The sequence below is a fragment of the Engraulis encrasicolus genome, chromosome 9, assembly GCF_034702125.1.
Source record: "Engraulis encrasicolus isolate BLACKSEA-1 chromosome 9, IST_EnEncr_1.0, whole genome shotgun sequence".
Taxonomy (NCBI): domain Eukaryota; kingdom Metazoa; phylum Chordata; class Actinopteri; order Clupeiformes; family Engraulidae; genus Engraulis; species Engraulis encrasicolus.
The window spans coordinates 47,238,825-47,256,546 of record NC_085865.1 but is presented as its reverse complement, the minus strand read 5'-3'; the positions used below and the strand labels follow the sequence as shown (position 1 = coordinate 47,256,546).

Below are 17,722 nucleotides of genomic sequence, written 5' to 3'. Positions count from 1 at the left end.
TTTAACAATACAACTAGATAAACCAAAACTTGGGGGAAGCCATGATTCACCATTAAAACACCTTACACATTTTGCCCATGTTACTACAGTCAATAGCACCCCTTCTCTCATCAACTCCTCATTATCATTTTAAGTCAACCTCACCCCAATGCCTCAGTAAAATGATTTACCACAGTCTTCCCACCTTAGTCTTACAGTAGAATACCAGAATTACAAATGAGTGTTTGTGTGGAAGTGTACAGTATGTGTGTGTATATGATCTTGTTGTGCCTGTATCTCTCCCTCATTCCAGGAGCTCGGGCCACAGAGTTCATGCAGGCGTTTCATAAGGCTGTGTCACTGATGGCCTTAGAGCTGTTCACACACACTTTCAACCAGCAACAGAGTTGTGTGAGTAACGTATGCAGTGAGATGAAGTGGTCCGCACACTGGGCATGAGCTCCAAAAATATAAACTTTATTTCATTTTTTTATAAACGGCAACATTTCGATTCCAACAGTGGCGTCTTCCTCAGGCAAAGGAGGAAGATCCCACTGAGGAAGATCCCACTGTTGTATTCAAACCGTTGCCGTTTACAAAAATGAAATTAAGTTTATATTTTTGGAGCTCATGCCCAGTGACCACTTCATCCCACTGTCTACCACTTTTTTTCTGGCACCTGGATAACTGCTTTGTGGATGTGCGCACCCCAACCTCCAAACAGTAACGTATGCACACACACATGCACATACTACACACACACACACACACACACACACACACACACACACACACACACACACACACACACACACACACACACACACACACACACACACACACACACACACACACACACACACACACACACACAAATGCACACTGATACTAAAAAGTGTGTTGTTTTATCTATCTTTCAGACGGAGGATGAGGAGAGCAGGAGTATTCGAGGCGCACTGGTGGAGGAGTTCCTGAGTATGAAAGTGGCACCTAGTGACATGCACCTCACACCACAGCTGTTGCAGGAGAGGTGTGATCAAGCACCCACGCACGCACGCATGCACATAAGCACACACATCTCACTCGCTCGCTCACTAGCTCACTCGCTCGCTCACTCACTCACTCACTCACGCTTGGACAAAGGCACACACTAACGTATGCAGTGCTCACAGAAAAGCTCAGATGTCTATAAATAAGATATGATATATTCCCATTTCTGACATCTGGGGACCTCTTTCTTGTTCTAGAAAATCATTTTCATCCTCTGTTCATAATCGATAAATGGCACCACCCATTGCATTAATTTTTCAGTGACACTGAGGGATTGCAGCGCTCCCTTTATGCGTCACCACCCCAGACAAAAGATGATCTCAGCACTCTCTGCTTTATTGGAAGTCTGTGCTTAATTAATCACCAACAACACTGTGAGAAGGAAGAACAAGGAACAAGGAACATTTATGAGACAAATTGTTACGGAAGATAGGAGGTGGTCGTTTACTATATTTGTAAATCCTTTTGTCTGAAGTTGACGTGTTCATCTGTTTTCTCAGTTCAGATACTTAAACACCAAGAATTTGGTGATTACTAAGGAGTGCTGATTCACTTTTGTTCTCTGAAGCAAATTCTCTTTGTTTCAAGGAAGTTGGTCAATTAGAAAAATGGTCAACCTTAACTTCAGTGGTTACTGTTGTTTAAGTATTGCCAAGAACTTCGAAAGACACACTGCGGGACTAAATTAGGAAGCCTTCAATGTGATGGGCTGACACATGGCAAACAAGTGCCTATTTCAGAGGAAATCTTTAAGTGGCAATAATCAACAATCAATCAACAGTAACCACTGTTAAGTTTGACCCTTTTTTTTTCAGTTGGTTTTGTTGTTGTTGTACATTGTTTCTTCAGGCTTCAGAAGTACAAATATTTCAAGTTGGAGGAAATTCTTAAGGACCTTGGTCAGGAAAAGCAGGCCGAAGGTGAGCTAACAACCCATGAAGGTTCACTGATTGATTGATTGATTGATTGATTGATTGATTGATTGATTGATTGATTGATTGATTGATTGATTGATTGATTGATTGAGGAACTGAGTGACTCACATTTGAGTTTTTCTCTTCACTTCAGACATGTAAAAGTTGTATCTTTTACCTGACATGTTTCGACAGTATAACTTCGGTCTTAATCAGAGGGTCACTACAATATTGATGTGTTACGTGCTTTAAAATCAGCTGATTATCAGCTGTCATTATTGACAGGGAGGCCACACATCCACAACATCAGGTGATTTTAAAGCACGTCACACATCAACATCCCAGTGACCCTCTGATGAAGACGGAAGTTATACCGTCAAAACAGGTCAGGTAAAAGATAAAACTTAGCATATCTGAAGTAAAAGAAAAACTCAAATGTGATTTAAACAGTTAGACATAATAAAAGTTATACATATGATTGATTGATTGTTCACAACACATCAGGTTCCCCTTTACAAGAGCATGGTTCTTCCTGTGATCAAACAAATCCATGCATTCTTTTCTTACATGCTCTCTTTTTGCTCTTGGTCTGAAGTCTGAAGTTGATTTTTCCATACACTGAACCCAGGCCCATGGCCTTGGTTCCTATGAGACACATAAACATTTCAAACAAACTTAATTACTGTAGTACCAGATTGAAGGAACCAGACATCGTCCATCATTACCTATTATGAACGTCAAAGTAAAGAATCTGGGGATTACAGTGGAGAATATTAGCCCACTTCAGACACCCCAAAAGCAGTTAAACAATATTTGATGGAGGCTGTAAATAGTTTATTTGTGAAAGTCCCATGGGAGTCTATGGGAATCTGCTAAAATCTGGAAGTGTGTGGCATTGCATCTTGTTTAGTGTTGGCTTCACTTTGTAGAGTGGACTGTGTGGGGGACGCTTGGTCATAAACCGTTGGGGTGACCTTGCTTCTCCTGTGTATTTGCTCTGCTTGCAGGAGCAGATTGGGGCTGTGATGCTACTCCTGGCCAGGTGAGAAGCATACAGGAGGAAACTTTCTTCCTCTCTCTGACACTAAGGACATATACTACACACGAATTTGACCAAGGAAAGCAAACTTCGCCATTTATTCCTATGAGGGAGGCGAAGGCAAGCGAACAGAAGCTAAATCACTCGACCAAGTTTAACATCATGTAAATTAGGAGCGAATTTCGCCTGCGGCAGCCAATCAAATCAACAACACAAGTGTTCCATTCAATTTCATTCGCTGCGACGACCTGATGATGGTTGAGCTGTCAGAATGGAGCACTGAATTTCGCCTCGCTTCGCTCATTTCGCCTCCATGTGTCCCTAGCGTGACATCTAACATGCCTTGTGATCTATTGCAACCTCAACTTTCAATGTTATTTTTCCCAAAAATGGGAAATTAAATGTGCAGTATCTTGCTGCAAGATACCAACATAAACACTTATAGACGGATAACAGGAGAAGACAAACCTTAACCCCTTAATGCGCTCCGTACCTCCTGTGGCATGCTGTAATAGACATTGAAAGTTAACTACTATAGCACTACAATACTATGATAGTGCAAGGGGCCTTCAGTAATACATTACGACTTGGTCATTGCCATACTGGTAACAGCTTATTTATAATGCCGTGTCTTAAGGGGTTAAAGTACAGTGTAGTTGTAAAATAGGACCATGAATAAGGTTGTAAAATAAAGTAAAAACATAATAAATGAAATAAAATAAAATGAAAAAGCATCACATCATCAAATGCCATAGACATTTAAGATGATCGAAGATGTTTCAGGTTTTGTGTGAGCAGGCAAGAGCATCACACATCCATCCACCTGGTTTATATAGATGATGATTCTTTGTAATAACGTACATACTACTGTACTGTATATGGATATGATGCTGCATGTTGTGCACACTGCTTCTCAGCACATATTGGTGTCATTAGCAGTAAAATATCAGTGTTAATTCAACACTTAGAGAGTACTCTGGGACCAAATACACTCAAGAAGATGTTAAAATGGACTCTCTAAGTTGAACTAACACTGCAAAATGTACTGTGCCGAACAAATCACCATTAAATCACTTCCAGGTCACTTAAAATTATTGGATGGTGCAGTTTCGGTCTTGTCCTTCCCAGTGGCTACTAAAATATATTTATTTTTTGTTTTAGAGCATTACTTTTAATTGGTTGCCATGGGAGTGTGAATGGGGGGGTATGAGCAATAAACATTAATGAAATGTTCTCCAGGAAACCATCTCCTGCCCCCCAGCACCTTTCAGATATGAGAAGCACCCTCATTCACACTTAGCTTGACTACTGGCTACTCTCTGTGTTTTGTCCTGAAACAGCCCACTGTTTCTAATTTCCCCTCTTTCCCTCCCACACATACACTACATGCAACGTTTTCCTCCTCCTCCTCTCTGTCATTTTGTTTTGTGTCCCTCGTTCCTTTTCCCCCGTGGCGCCCCTTACTTACTTGCACTCCATTTTTTTTTTGTCACTTTTATTTTCCGTCTGTCCTTCTGTCACTTTCCTCCCTTACGGAAACATTTTTTTTTCCTCACTCCTGCTTTTTTTCTTTGGCTCATCTCTCTCTCTCTCTCTCTCTCTCTCTCTCTCTCTCTCTCTCTCTCTCTCTCTCTCTCTCTCTCTCTCTCTCTCTCTCTCTCTCTCAGGTGTGTGTGGAGCGGGAGGTAAAGAGACGTGTACCAGATAATGAAGTGTACCAGCAGCTGGCCCCACTCCTCCAGAGCCCAGACACACACACACAGCCCCTACCTAGTGCGGTCTCGCTCTCTCAGGTAGCAAACACACACGCGCGCACACACACACACACACACACACACACACACACACACACACACACACACACACACACACACACACACACACACACACACACACACACACACACACACACACACAGCCCCTACCTAGGTAACACTCTCAGATAACACATTCACATGCACGCATGCATGCACACACACAGCTATTACAAACACACAACCCTCACCTGGAACTTGTGCGGTCTCTCAGGTGATACATTATTTTTCAAAACACACACACACACACACACACACACACACACACACACACACACACACACACACACACACACACACACACACACACACACACACACACACACACACACACACACACACACACACACACACACACACACACACACAGAGGGAGAGAGAGAAACACAAACACGTGGGCACACACACCTGCAAACACGGACACACTCCCACACGCACACAGAGCCATCACAAGCACACAGGCCTCACCTGGGGCCGCACACAGTCTCTCAGGTAATTGATTTTGATGAAGGACACACACACACACACACACACACACACACACACACACACACACACACACACACACACACACACACACACACACACACACACACACACACACACACACACACACACTTCTCGCACTCAGACACACACTTCTCAACTTCAAAATTCACTTGGGGATAAACACTCTGTTTCCTGACACTTAGTTTAGAACAATAGTCTGGGAACAAATGGCTCATAGCTCCTCAAACAAGCCCCATATCCCCTGACACTTTTTGAAAGGCACGGATGGAAACTCTGCTGTAGACTGTACCTGAGTCTGAAGTGGATCCTCTCTATAACCATTTTTTCCCCTAGATAATGTTTTTTGATGGCACATATAAAGTACATTTTACAGTGTTAATTTGACGCTTTTAGAGCCTTAAAGGTGCACTGTGTAGGATGGTGGCCAGAGTTGGTATTGCAACTATGCTGCTCATTGAAACACTGTTGTCTCCAACCAAATTTGATCTTTTCATTAATATTTACTAAATAGTAACCTAATGTTAACTAGTATGACAAACGTACAGTAAGTTTTGCAGCTAAAATGTCTATTTCTGGAAATTCAAAATGGCGGACATGAAAAAGTGCAATTTCCGCAGGCATAGAGAATACTTTGAATTTGATGGTGGTGGTATTCATGAAAAAGGTAGCATTTGTGAATGGGCAACATACTAAAATATTACACAGTGCACCTTTAACACTTTCCTAGTGCCCCCCTCTCTCAGTGTTAAGGTAACACAGCAACATTGATTGTATGTTTGTGTAGGCACCTGCAGAGGCAGCCGAGAGCCAGGAGAGGACCCTACTGCTGGGCATGCAGCAGTGCACCATAGCCAAGAGGCTGGATGAGATGAGAGAGAGGCTCGCCGCCATCAAGCCTTCCAAACCAGCATCAGAGCCCATGCAGAAGAGACACCCGTCTCCTTCCCCTGCACCCATCACCACCACCCCCAGCCACAGCACCATCCTCTCCTCACACAGCCCCCATGACGCCCCCACAGTGGGGATCAAGTCTGAGAGCAGGAGCTCGCTACACAAGACCGAGGCACAGAGAGACTCCGCCCAGCCCACTGTTTGAGATACACAGTGGCGGTCCTACAATGAGTTGCGCACCCGGGCGACACTCCCTCTGACATACCGCTCCTTTCGCAGTGGCCCAGCCCCCGTGATAAAAATCGGCGGCAGTCGCTTATAACAGCTGACAAAAAACACTTATAGTAATGTTATTATTACAACAGTGTGGCAATAGTGTAGAAAACAATGGCGTTTCAATGTTTTTCAATATGTTTCAACATGTTTTAAGGCGATTTTGGCAATGTCGGTTGGGGGCATGATTTTGTGATGTGTTCGGGGTTTCGTGATGGACAGCCCACTGTGTGAGATATCAGAATCAAGAGTAGAAGTCCACTGTGGCTCCGCTTTGAAAATGTATTCAGGTCATACAACGTTTCGACCCAACAGGGTCAGCTACAGTGTGCGGACTTCTGCTCTTTCCACTATCAGGCACGCCTTTGTCCTGCACCTGGCCTCAGAGAGGTGGGATGTGCATACTTTTACTCTTATGAAGATATCAGAATCAATCCATCATGTGAGAGGCGGCAACAGGGGGAATGGGGCCCATCCCAATCCAATGTGTAATAAACAAAACACAGCCAAAGACAACTGTGAGATAGATTTGTAAGATGGAAAACCCAAACAAGCCTATCGTGAAAGATTACTCTTTTGCGGAACAGGAAATCCAAATCCACTGTGTGTAAGACACTCGACACCCACTGTGTCAAAGTCAACTGTGTGTGAAAGACTCAAAATCCACAAAAAAAACACCCAGCTGAGTTCACAGAGTAAAACAGGATACATCATTATCCTGTAATGCAGCAGCCCACAGGCGAGATCAAGGGTTAAACTTCCATCCTCCCTTGTGCTTGTGGCCTCATGATGACGTCAGAAGACATCATTGACAATAGAAGTTTAATTCAATATCTCGCAAAGTTCAAATGTCATTTTCTCATTTGCAATTGGGATGGTGAATGGGGAAAAGCCCCCCAAAAGTAGTTGTGGCTAGGCTGACAGCGGGAAAACATTACATTACATTACATTTCACTTAGCTAAGCTGACGCTTTCATTTGTTCAAAGCGACTTACAACTATTATTTTTCAGGGTATTGGTTACAGTCCCTGGAGCAATGTGGAGTTAGGTGCCTTGCTCAAGTGCACTTCAGCCATGGATGGAGGTGTAGAGAGTGGTCAGGGGGGATTCGAACCGGCAACCCCTATTGAAAGTAGGGGTCGACCGATACAGGTTTTTTAATGGCCGATGCGATACCGATTTTTTTTTCCCATCACCCTTGACCGATACCCAATTTCCGATACCTGATATTTGGGGCCAATATGGGTTAAAAAAAAGGTTAAAAAATGACAAATATTCCAGGTCTCAAGTTAAAAATAAACATTCCTTTAACATTATCAAATTGAGGTAGAACATTTAAACACCCACTCTAACAATTACCGTATTTTCGGGACCAAAAGGCGCACTGGGTCAAAAGACGCACCATCAGTGACCGTGAATTTTTTCACACACAAGACGCACGGGGTTATAAGGCGCACTTTTTAAAGCATGTTTTTCCAATGAAAATAAACGTTTCAAGCCATGTACTATGCATAGAGTAATAGATTCATATAAAACACCGAAAGGGCCTGGCTTCCTCCGCTGCTGCGTCTCTCCCCCTCCCTCCCACACAGCGTCACTCCCTCCCTCCATTGTGCATTCCTATTTATATTACCGGTAACCTATTATTAATGAAATGAAACATGTGTCAAATATGTCAAACTTTATTCTTCTCATGTTTTTCATTTTACACTTCGGATAGTTCAAAAATGCAAATAATAATCACTCACGTTTTCAAGGACCCACCGCCATAAGGCAACAACTGTAAATCCATTAGATTCCATTTAATTTCATAAATCCATTTGACTCCCTCAAACAGCGGGAATGGAACAGCACGTGAAAGAACAGTCAAATGAAGAACAGTTCTCCTGCAAGTAATGAACGCAGGCTTAGAATTTTACGCACTTCGAGATAAAAAGTTCATTCCTCCTCCATAAATCCCTGAAACTCTTCATCCTCGGTGTCCGAGTTAAAAAGCTGGGCAAGTTCGGCAATGAGCATGGCCCGCTCGCCCTCATCGTCACCCTCAGAGTCAGTGTCGTTGTCATTTTGCTGTGCATTGATGATTCCTGCCTTCGCGAAAGCTCGGACAACGCAGGTGACTGGTACCTTTGCCCAGGCATCCACGATCCACTCGCAGATGGTGGCGTAACTCGCCCGTCGCTGCCTCCCTGTCTTGGTGAACGTGTGTTCGCCTTCGGTCATCCAGAGTTCCCACGCCGCTCGCAATTTGGCTTTGAACGACCTGTTTACACCAATGTCTAAAGGTTGGAGCTCTTTGGTCAACCCACCCGGAATCACGGCAAGCACCGAATTGGTTTGCTTCACTTGGGTTTTCACAGCATCAGTGAGATGAGCCCGCATGGAGTCGAAAATCAACATTGATGGAATTTGATGGAAAAAACCACCCGGTCTCTTGACATAGACTTCTCTGAGCCACTCACTCATTTTCTCCTCATCCATCCAGCCTTTGGGGTTAGCTTTGATGATGACACCGGGCGGAAACTTTTCTTTTGGCAAAGTCTTTCTTTTGAAAATCACCATGGGAGGTAGTTTCTGACCGTTAGCCTGAACACTCAGGACAACGGTGAATGATGCCTTCTCGTTCCCTGTCGTTCGTACCGACACTGTGCTGGTTCCCGTTCTCTCGACAGTCCGGTTCACGGGAATGTCAAAGGTGAGTGGGACCTCGTCCATGTTTATCACGTTCTCTGGCGGGATACTCTTCTCAGCGATCGTGTCCTTGCAGTAGCTGCGGAAAATGGTTAGCTTCTCCTCATAATCTTTCGGCAGCTGCTGCGAGACCGTCGTTCGAGTACGGATGGAGAGATTGTGCCTTCTCATGAAGCGAAAGCACCAAGAAGGGCCCCCTCGAAAGTCGTTGATCTCCATGTCCTGCGCCATCGTTATTGCCTTGAGTCGGATTGTTATTGTAGAGACGCTTCTACACGCCGCTCTCTGCTCCATAACCCACTGCTCTAGCTTGTCCTCCAACTGTGGCCATCTCGCCTTGTTCCCTCTGAAACTTTTTTGAGTTTTTCTAACTTGACGCAGTTCATTCTCTTGTTTTCTCCATTTCCGGACCATTGATTCATTTATGTTGTACTCTCTCCCAGCAGCTCTATTCCCGTGTTCTAATGCGAAACCGATAACCATAAGCTTAAAGCCAGCTTCGTAGGAGTGCCTCTTAGCAGGTGCCATTGTGTACAGTAACAGGTGGAATTGTGTACAGTAAGAGCTACTTTACAGCTACTGTATCCCGCACAAAGCTCCCGACTATGGTGGCCTGTAATGGCCATTCATATTTCGATAACATGCGGTTACTTTTTTCCGAAGTCGTTCTAAAATAATGACAGTTTCATTAGCAGCGGCCGTCTTTTTTTTTTTTTTTTTTTTTTTTTTTTAAATAAAAACACACATAGGACGCTCTGGGTTATAAGACGCTCTGTACATTTTTGACAATAATTTAGTATTTTAAGTGCGTCTTATGGTCCGAAAAATACGGTAAGTAATGTCTAACTATCAAGTAATAAAAAAATAAAGTGTCTTGGTGCTTGGTGGACATAAAATAATAAATATTGTGTATCGGCCAAAACCACACCCGTATTAGTTGATACGGATACACTTAAAAAGCGCAAATATCAGCCCGATATATATAGTATATCGGTCTATCCTTAATTGAAAGACCAACTCTCTAACCACTAGGCCACGGCTGCCCCACAAACTGTATTGTTCACTCCATGGAGGCGGGGTATCAGTGAGGTGTGAGGCCACAAGCACAGGTGGAGGACATGAGTTAGGATAGTGGAATGTACCCCAAGTCTGAGAGCAGGACCTTCTTTCAGAACAGACCGTGGGACAGAAGGATCCTGCCCAGCCCACTGTGAGACCCCGCCAGACCCTTTTTAAGAAAAAAGTAACTAGACCCACCCCACAATGTGAGAGCTCAGCCAAGCCTAATGTTTTCCGATGTCTATAACATTCCAACCTGGGTGAAAGACAGGAATACCACTACTGTATGTCAGATCAACTCATAGTCTTTTTTTTGGGTGGGAGGGGGCTTCTGGCCTTTATTATTACAGAACAGTGGAGAAAAGACAGGAAATGATTGGGAGAGAGAGATGGGGGAGGGCCGGGAAATGACCCCGGGCCGGACTCGAACCGGGGTCCCCATAGGCATGCAAGTCCAAATGTGGGGGGCTTAGCGCACTGTGCCACAGCGCCCGCCAGAATGACTCAAAGTCTAGTGTGTAAGATCAAAAGCTTTACTGTTTGAGAACAAATCCAAGCCCACTGTCTATGAGACCCAATGTCCACTGTGTTTGAAAGACTGAAAGCCCACACTGAAAGACGACACGGCTTAGTAGGCAGGCTGAGATAGAAAATGTTACACTGACAAAAGAGTAAAATTAGCACTATTTTTGAGAGGGACCAAATGTTGTTTGTACAGAGTTCATTTCAACTCTTTAAGAGTTAGACTAAGACTGGTATTTTTACTGTGCAGCTGAACATGCATGGAGATGGAACACATCCAAGTCCACAGTGTATGAAAAACCAAACACTGTGAAAGACAAGATACACTGTATTTCTGTGCAAAAGATCTAAAAGTCCTCCTCCGAAGTAGATGCACAAAGTTAGCTGTGTGAGTGCAGCTAAGTTTAGGGTAGTGTTTCTCAAGCTTTTTTGAACAAACACCCCCTTGGCCTCATCACAAGCATCCCAACGCCCCCTTGACATCATCATAAGCACGACAATGCTCCCCCACGGTGTTAAAAAAAATGGACTAATGCCCCCCAATGGCATCTAAGCACCGCCCCCTTTCAGATGTATCCTTCTCAACATCCCCCTACAGCTTTCCAACGCCCCCTGGGGGGCTCTACTACCCCCGTTGAGAAACACTACTTTAGGGTATAACATCGTCACTGGAAGAACCTGGGACATGATGTACCTGCCTGCAGATGTGTACAAAGTGATGAACAGCGTATCCTGTGTGAGCCCTTGTACCAGATTCTTCTTGTATTCTCTCTGCTTTTGCTGTACATGGTGCTTTTCTGTAGGTGCTTGGGGCAGGGTTGAGCTCCTTGAGCTACCGTACCTGCCTTGACCTGACTAATACATCATAGGACTTGCTCTGATTCACTTGTTACTTGACACAGCAGTGAGATACAGTATGCTCTAGTTCACAACTAAATGGTTTTAAATAATCATTTAATTGTTTGTGTGTCTATTTTCTTTGTGTGGCTCCGTGTCTGTGTGGGTGCACAACTGATATATTTTTCCCATTCTCCATTTTTAGATATGGTTTTAAATAATCATTTAATTGTTTGTGTGTCTATTTTCTTTGTGTGTGTGTGTGTGTGTGTGTGTGTGTGTGTGTGTGTGTGTGTGTGTGTGCGTGTGTGTGCGTGTGTGTGCGTGCATGCGCGTGTGGGTGCGGTTTTGAGAAATTCCCTTATTGATTGATTGATTGTACATGCATATAATCTGAGTGACTTAATGAGATGTAAAATGTTGTACATGTTGTACATACTTAAACTGAATTCAATGGGTTCTTTTCCCTTTTGAATGTGTGTTATTGATTGTAATTAAAAATGGGTTGTTGTTTGGACTTTGTTTTAACATGAACTGTTTGTTATTTGTGGCGTGTAGAGCTACTATTTCAGAAATCTGTACAAATTAACTTCAAATAATATTACTCATCTGAAAAGTAATCTGCCTTTACAGTGTATTAGTATAACAATGCAAGGCAAACGAAGAAAAAAATAATTTATTTTATCCAAAGCGACTTAGTTATTTCATACAGGGTAGGCTATTGGTTACAGTCCATGGAGCATTGTGGGGTAAGGTGCCTTACTGAAGGGCACTTCAGCCAGGTAGTGGAAGGGTGGGATTCGAATCAGCCTTCTTATCTAAAGCTCATCTCCAATTTAATTTGCATATTCTACATTGTTCTAAAACAAAAACAAAAAAATCCCACATGAAAAAAGATGTGTGCTGCCGAACTAGTATCGTTGTAGTCTTAAGAAGAACACTAAGAAGTTTGGACTCTGTGGTGTTTCATAAGGACATACATTTAAGTGCAAGACAAGACCAATAAGAGTGTAAGAAGTAAAAATAATAGGTGCATTCATTTTGTTGTCGTCGTTGATCAACATTGAGTGCATTCAAGTAGTCGTCAACGCATGCATGCGCATTTAGACAGCAATGCACTCTGGATGAAAATGCTGCATGATGGTTAGATTTCCTGTCAAACTTCAAAATTTCAGTGATAACATGGTGTCAAACTATCGCGGGATGAATGCGACTGCAGTCAGATCTTGCAACCTCTGCAGTTGCTTATCCCCTTCAACGCTCGTCTGCAGACCTCCTCCGAGGTTACTCGCCCATGAACTGGTCAACAACTCACTCACGTGTGTATATGAGTCTTATATCACACCTCTACACAAGTTTGCGCAGGTCCCCACTTCAGCTCCTCCTCACTGCCTGTCCCCCCACTCCTCACACGTGGTGTGTTAGTAGAGCAAACTGGTGCGAGCTCATCGTCTCGTTCATATTTGTGGCCGACTTTAAATGCGCTGTATTTAATGACACCCACATGGTGACAACAAGTTCTCGCTCACGTGCTTCGTCAATGTTGGTCGACAGCAACAAAGTCGTATGGGGCTATTGATAAGTACATCAGTGAGAACTAAGTTATTAAACACAGCACATTTTAAGTCGACCACAAATTTGCACAAGATGATGAGCTCGCACATCACCTGTGAGGTGTGGGGGGACAGATGGGGTAGGAGGAGTTGAAGTGGGGTGTAGTGCGAACTGTTAAGGGGTGTTGGATAAAGTGTCTAGACAGACATCACTGAATAAGGTCGTTCATGATGGCGTTTTTTTTCAGCCAGGCAGCAAATTTCCTAGGCAGCGAGCATGCTCACTGTGTCCACGTGAAGCATCCTGGTTAGAATTTCTGTTCACGACGCAGCATAAGGGAGTGACCTCTGCGCCGCAGTCGTGTCATATGGCGTTAAACCATCTCAGGAGCAAAAGTTTTGTAAAGCAGCCACGCAGTACCACAAGAGCAAGCGCTGGCCAGAAGACCTCTTCCATGCCGTTGGTAATCTGCTGTGATTGGCATTCATCAAGCTGACGTGAATTGCAGGTGTAGCCCACATGCTTGTGAGGCAGTACACTCGCTGCTCCAAGTAGGAAGCAGCGTTTTTTATGTCTTGGGAAATCATGTTAGAAAAAACTGTCCAAGCATTCAACTCCACCTTTATTAGACTAAGAAGATCTCGTGTTGAACAAGCATTTTGATGCTTGGTTGCAACCGTGCCTACTGTAAGCAAGTGCAGGAGTTGCAAGGCCTGTCAGCACTCGCATTGGTCCCGCGAGAGTTTGACATCATGATCGTCGTTGCAACAGGACTGAAATCTCGAAAGTCGGATAAGACTTCTAACCATCATGCAACCTTTTCATGCAGAATGCATTGCTGTCTGCATGCGCATGCATGATTCAATCCTGGGTGTGATTGGTCTTTGAGAATGTTATGGGCCCTAGAAAGCACTCTCTTTGTATAGATGTCTCTCACGGCTGGCAGAGGTTGGCGAATACAGCGCTCAGCAGAGCGCACTATCCTTTGTAGTTCTTTCTGTTCACGCACTGTGGCATTTCCGTACCAGGTGATGATGGACCATGTTAAGATGCTCTCCACTGCTGAGGAGTAAAAGGCTTTTAGGATGGGTGTGGAAACTTTTTCAACAGGCGCAGAAAGTACAGTCTCTGCCTGGATTTCTTAATGATATTGTGTGTGTTGTTTGTCCATGTCAAGTCATTTGTGATGTGAACACCAAGTCTCGAATCATCTGAAATCCCCTTGCCTTATTAGAAGCCTGTTTCTCTATCCTGTTACGTCAAAGATTCCTTAAAGGGACACTGTGTGAGATTTTCAATTGTTTATTTCCAGAATTCATGCTGCCCATTTAGCCTACTAATGTTACCTTTTTCATGAATACTTACCACCACCATCAAATTCTAAGTATTCATTATGACTGGAAAAATTGCACTTTTCACACATGAAAAGGGGGATCTTCTCCATGGTCCGCCATTTTGAATTTCCCAAAATAGCCATTTTTAGCAGCAAAAATGACTACTTGGACCATACTAGAAAATATTTGTTTATTACTTAGTAAACTTTCATGTAAAGATCAAAGTTGGCAATAGGCAGCCCACTTTCAATGAGCAGCATAGTTGCAGTATCTTTTTTGACCATTTCTTGCACAGTGTCCCTTTAATTCTTCAGAATAAACCGTCTCTGGTTATGTGTCAGTTCATGGCGGGAAGTGTTGCCAGATTGGGCAGTTACCCGGTCATTTGGGCTGCTTGAGATGGCCGTCTGCGGGTAAAAAGGGGGAATTTTTTTCTGCAATTTTATGCCCATAGAAATCTATGTAATTTGTTGAAATCAGGCAGAATGTAGCGCATTTTGAGAACCTTTTGGGCGGGATTTGATCATACACATCTGGCAGCACTAGGCGGGATTGGCCATACAGTATGCTGTACAGGGCATGTTCAGTGGATTGTGCATGATTTTGGCCTGGTCCTCCCCTCAATGGTATCTGTCCTGATGTCGCTACACAGCAGGCCTCTCAGAGACAGATTAAAATAAAGCATGCTGGTCAAATCTATATTAAAGTGATACTGTCCCATTTTTGGAAATAAGCTTATATTACACCTTCCCTTTAGTTGAACAATAGGGTTTTACAGTTCTCTTGTACTTTCAACCGTTTTCTGGGTATGGCAGTGCAAATTTTACCTCTAAGCTAGCAGTTAACATTGAGTCCTATGAGACCAGTTAGCCACCAGACTGATTTTTGGTCCCAGGCCAGCCAGCCCTGTGTCAGTCTGTCTGTCCTGCCGCCCCCTTCAGCCTCACATCACATCACTGCCCCGCGTGGCAGGCCTGGATTGCCCACTTCCATCTGCAATCATCCATCAGCGGTGCACTCAGCAGTCTTTCAGGACAGGAATCTTCACATTCCTCCCACTCTCTCTCTCTCAATTTCTCTCTGTGCATTTCTCTCCCTTTCCCTCTCTCCATTTCTCTCTCCGTTTCTCCCTTTCCCTCTCTCCATTTCTCTCTCCGTTTCTCCCTCTTTCTAGCTAGATCGTATCTTATCTTTCTCTCTCTCTCTATAATCTACTTCTCTTTCTGCTTCTCATTTGAGTTCCTTTAAGTCATTGCTCGCTCTCTCTCTCTCTCTCTCTCTCTCTCTCTCTCTCTCTCTCTCTCTCTCAGAATCCAGCAGGTCCCTATGCGCCTAAATACAGAATTATGTGAGGCCAGTGGTGGTGGTGTCGTTTGTAAGGGGAAGGGGTGGGGTGCCTTATCAACAAACTATTCCACCCCTACCCTTCCCATGTGGACTTGCATGCACACTGATAAATACACACACACACACACACACACACACACACACACACACACACACACACACACACACACACACACACAATCACTTATGTGCACATAACCACATACAAGTTGGACATGCTCCAGCATGCTGACACTTCACACTCTGTTATCGCCGAGATTAGAGAAAGTCACATAGCGGCGTGAAAGTGATGCTGACAGAAAGCCAACTGAAGTCTACTGTCGCAGCAGGAAAGCCGCGTAGCCTACCCAAGGTTTTAAAATCAAACATTCGGGTTTATACCATCCCAAGTTTCCACTGGTTTTCTGTAATACTGCATATTACTGTATATAGGGTGTTCCTCTCTGTCGCTTTGCTGCACCTTTGTGTGTGTTTCTGTGTCTGTGTTTGGTGTGTGTGTCTGAGTCTGTGTCTGTGTCAGTTTGTCTGTGTCTGTGTGTTTGTATTATATCCCAGAACTGTCAGACGTCCAGCCAGTAAATTCCATGTCCCAGAATTTCTTTCCTGTGGCTCGTCTTTGGTGGACAAAAATAAAATGGATTACTATGAAGTATCACTTTGGCGAACCATTTTGCGGACGTAGTTGGAAGGCGGAAGCTGAGAGAGGTAGGTGCGCCACTTTTGAAAACTCCGATTGCATCGTGCCTGTGCTACCTAATGGAACTGTGAACCACTAGATCGACTTGTATGGGTACACACACCACGGCCAAAGCGTTCAAAAGGGTTTTAATGCACGCTAGGAGCTTTAAAACAGTTCAAATACGTGCCCGACGGGCCAGGCTTTAACCGAAAACAGCGCAATTGAACAACTTTGCGCAGCAGGCATGAACATTTCTCGCGGTTTTCCCTTTCATCCCTTTCCCTCGGTCCACCCAAGATGGGATATGAATCCAAACTGGCTGGAATTCTCCTTTAAATGCTCGCGCATACTGCTCAGTTTAATTGTATTTTTATCCCCTGAATCGGCTTGCGCTGATGATTAACCTTATGCGGTTAAGTTTAGGGTTAGGGTTAGGTTTAGGGTTAAGGTTAGAGACAATGTTAGAGGAAGGGTGACATGGCATGAAGCTGACACAACGACAGCGCTCCCCTCCCGGAATGCAAGCTGCTCGGGTGGTCTCTCTCTCTCACTCGCTCTCTCTCGCCCTCTCTCTCACCCACTCTCGACGACAGCGTGCGTTGCCCAACTACGAAAAATGAGGCTCGTAGCGGCACCACAAAGTATACAGTTGATTTTCCCCGAGACATGGCTCAGAGAAGGCTGGACACCAACTGACGATACCTGATCTGGCGTAAGGCTACAGCTATGCGAAGGTGGTTAAGGAAGGTAGCCTACCTCCTGTGCATGCATTATGAATGTGTATTCCCTATGTTTGTCTAGTAATTGATGCAATAAAGATATTTGTGTCACAAGTCTTATTTTCTCTCGCTGACCTATGGGCACCGGAGGAGGTGCGACAGGCAGCAATGCCCAGCAGGTATTAACAACTACCTGTACAACTGTGGTTAACCAGGAACATACGCTGCACCTGCACGTGACCAAATGACTCTCGAAGTTACCCCTATAAGCCAGAAAACCAGCTTCGTAGTAGGCCCTTGGTGATCACCTCTGAAAATGTGACTGCCCGCCCGCAGACAGCTAGGAAGACAACGGCAGCAGGAGCCGATGTGATTGGTCCTTTCGACCAGAGCCCTCTGCGCTCGAGAACAAACAACAACTACTTCCTTATTCTAACCTTCGCCGGGCTATGGACTGTGAGATATTCATTAAATAATTGCCTGTGCTTCGTAGCTTCATTTATTTACACA

The 17,722-nt window shown here is 44.2% G+C and overlaps 1 protein-coding gene across 1 annotated transcript in view; it reads left to right on the top strand.

The window, feature by feature from the left end:
* si:ch211-286b4.4 (uncharacterized) overlaps nt 1-6,576 on the top strand; it is a 14,894-nt gene extending 8,318 nt beyond the window's left edge. Inside the window, exons 7-12 of the mRNA XM_063206316.1 lie at nt 293-390; nt 900-1,009; nt 1,879-1,949; nt 2,951-2,985; nt 4,650-4,775; nt 6,091-6,576. Coding sequence (XP_063062386.1) covers nt 293-390; nt 900-1,009; nt 1,879-1,949; nt 2,951-2,985; nt 4,650-4,775; nt 6,091-6,402 — 752 coding nt within the window. The 3' untranslated portion in view covers nt 6,403-6,576. The remainder of the gene's footprint in view (nt 1-292; nt 391-899; nt 1,010-1,878; nt 1,950-2,950; nt 2,986-4,649; nt 4,776-6,090) is intronic.
* Nucleotides 6,577-17,722: the final 11,146 nt, after the last annotated feature.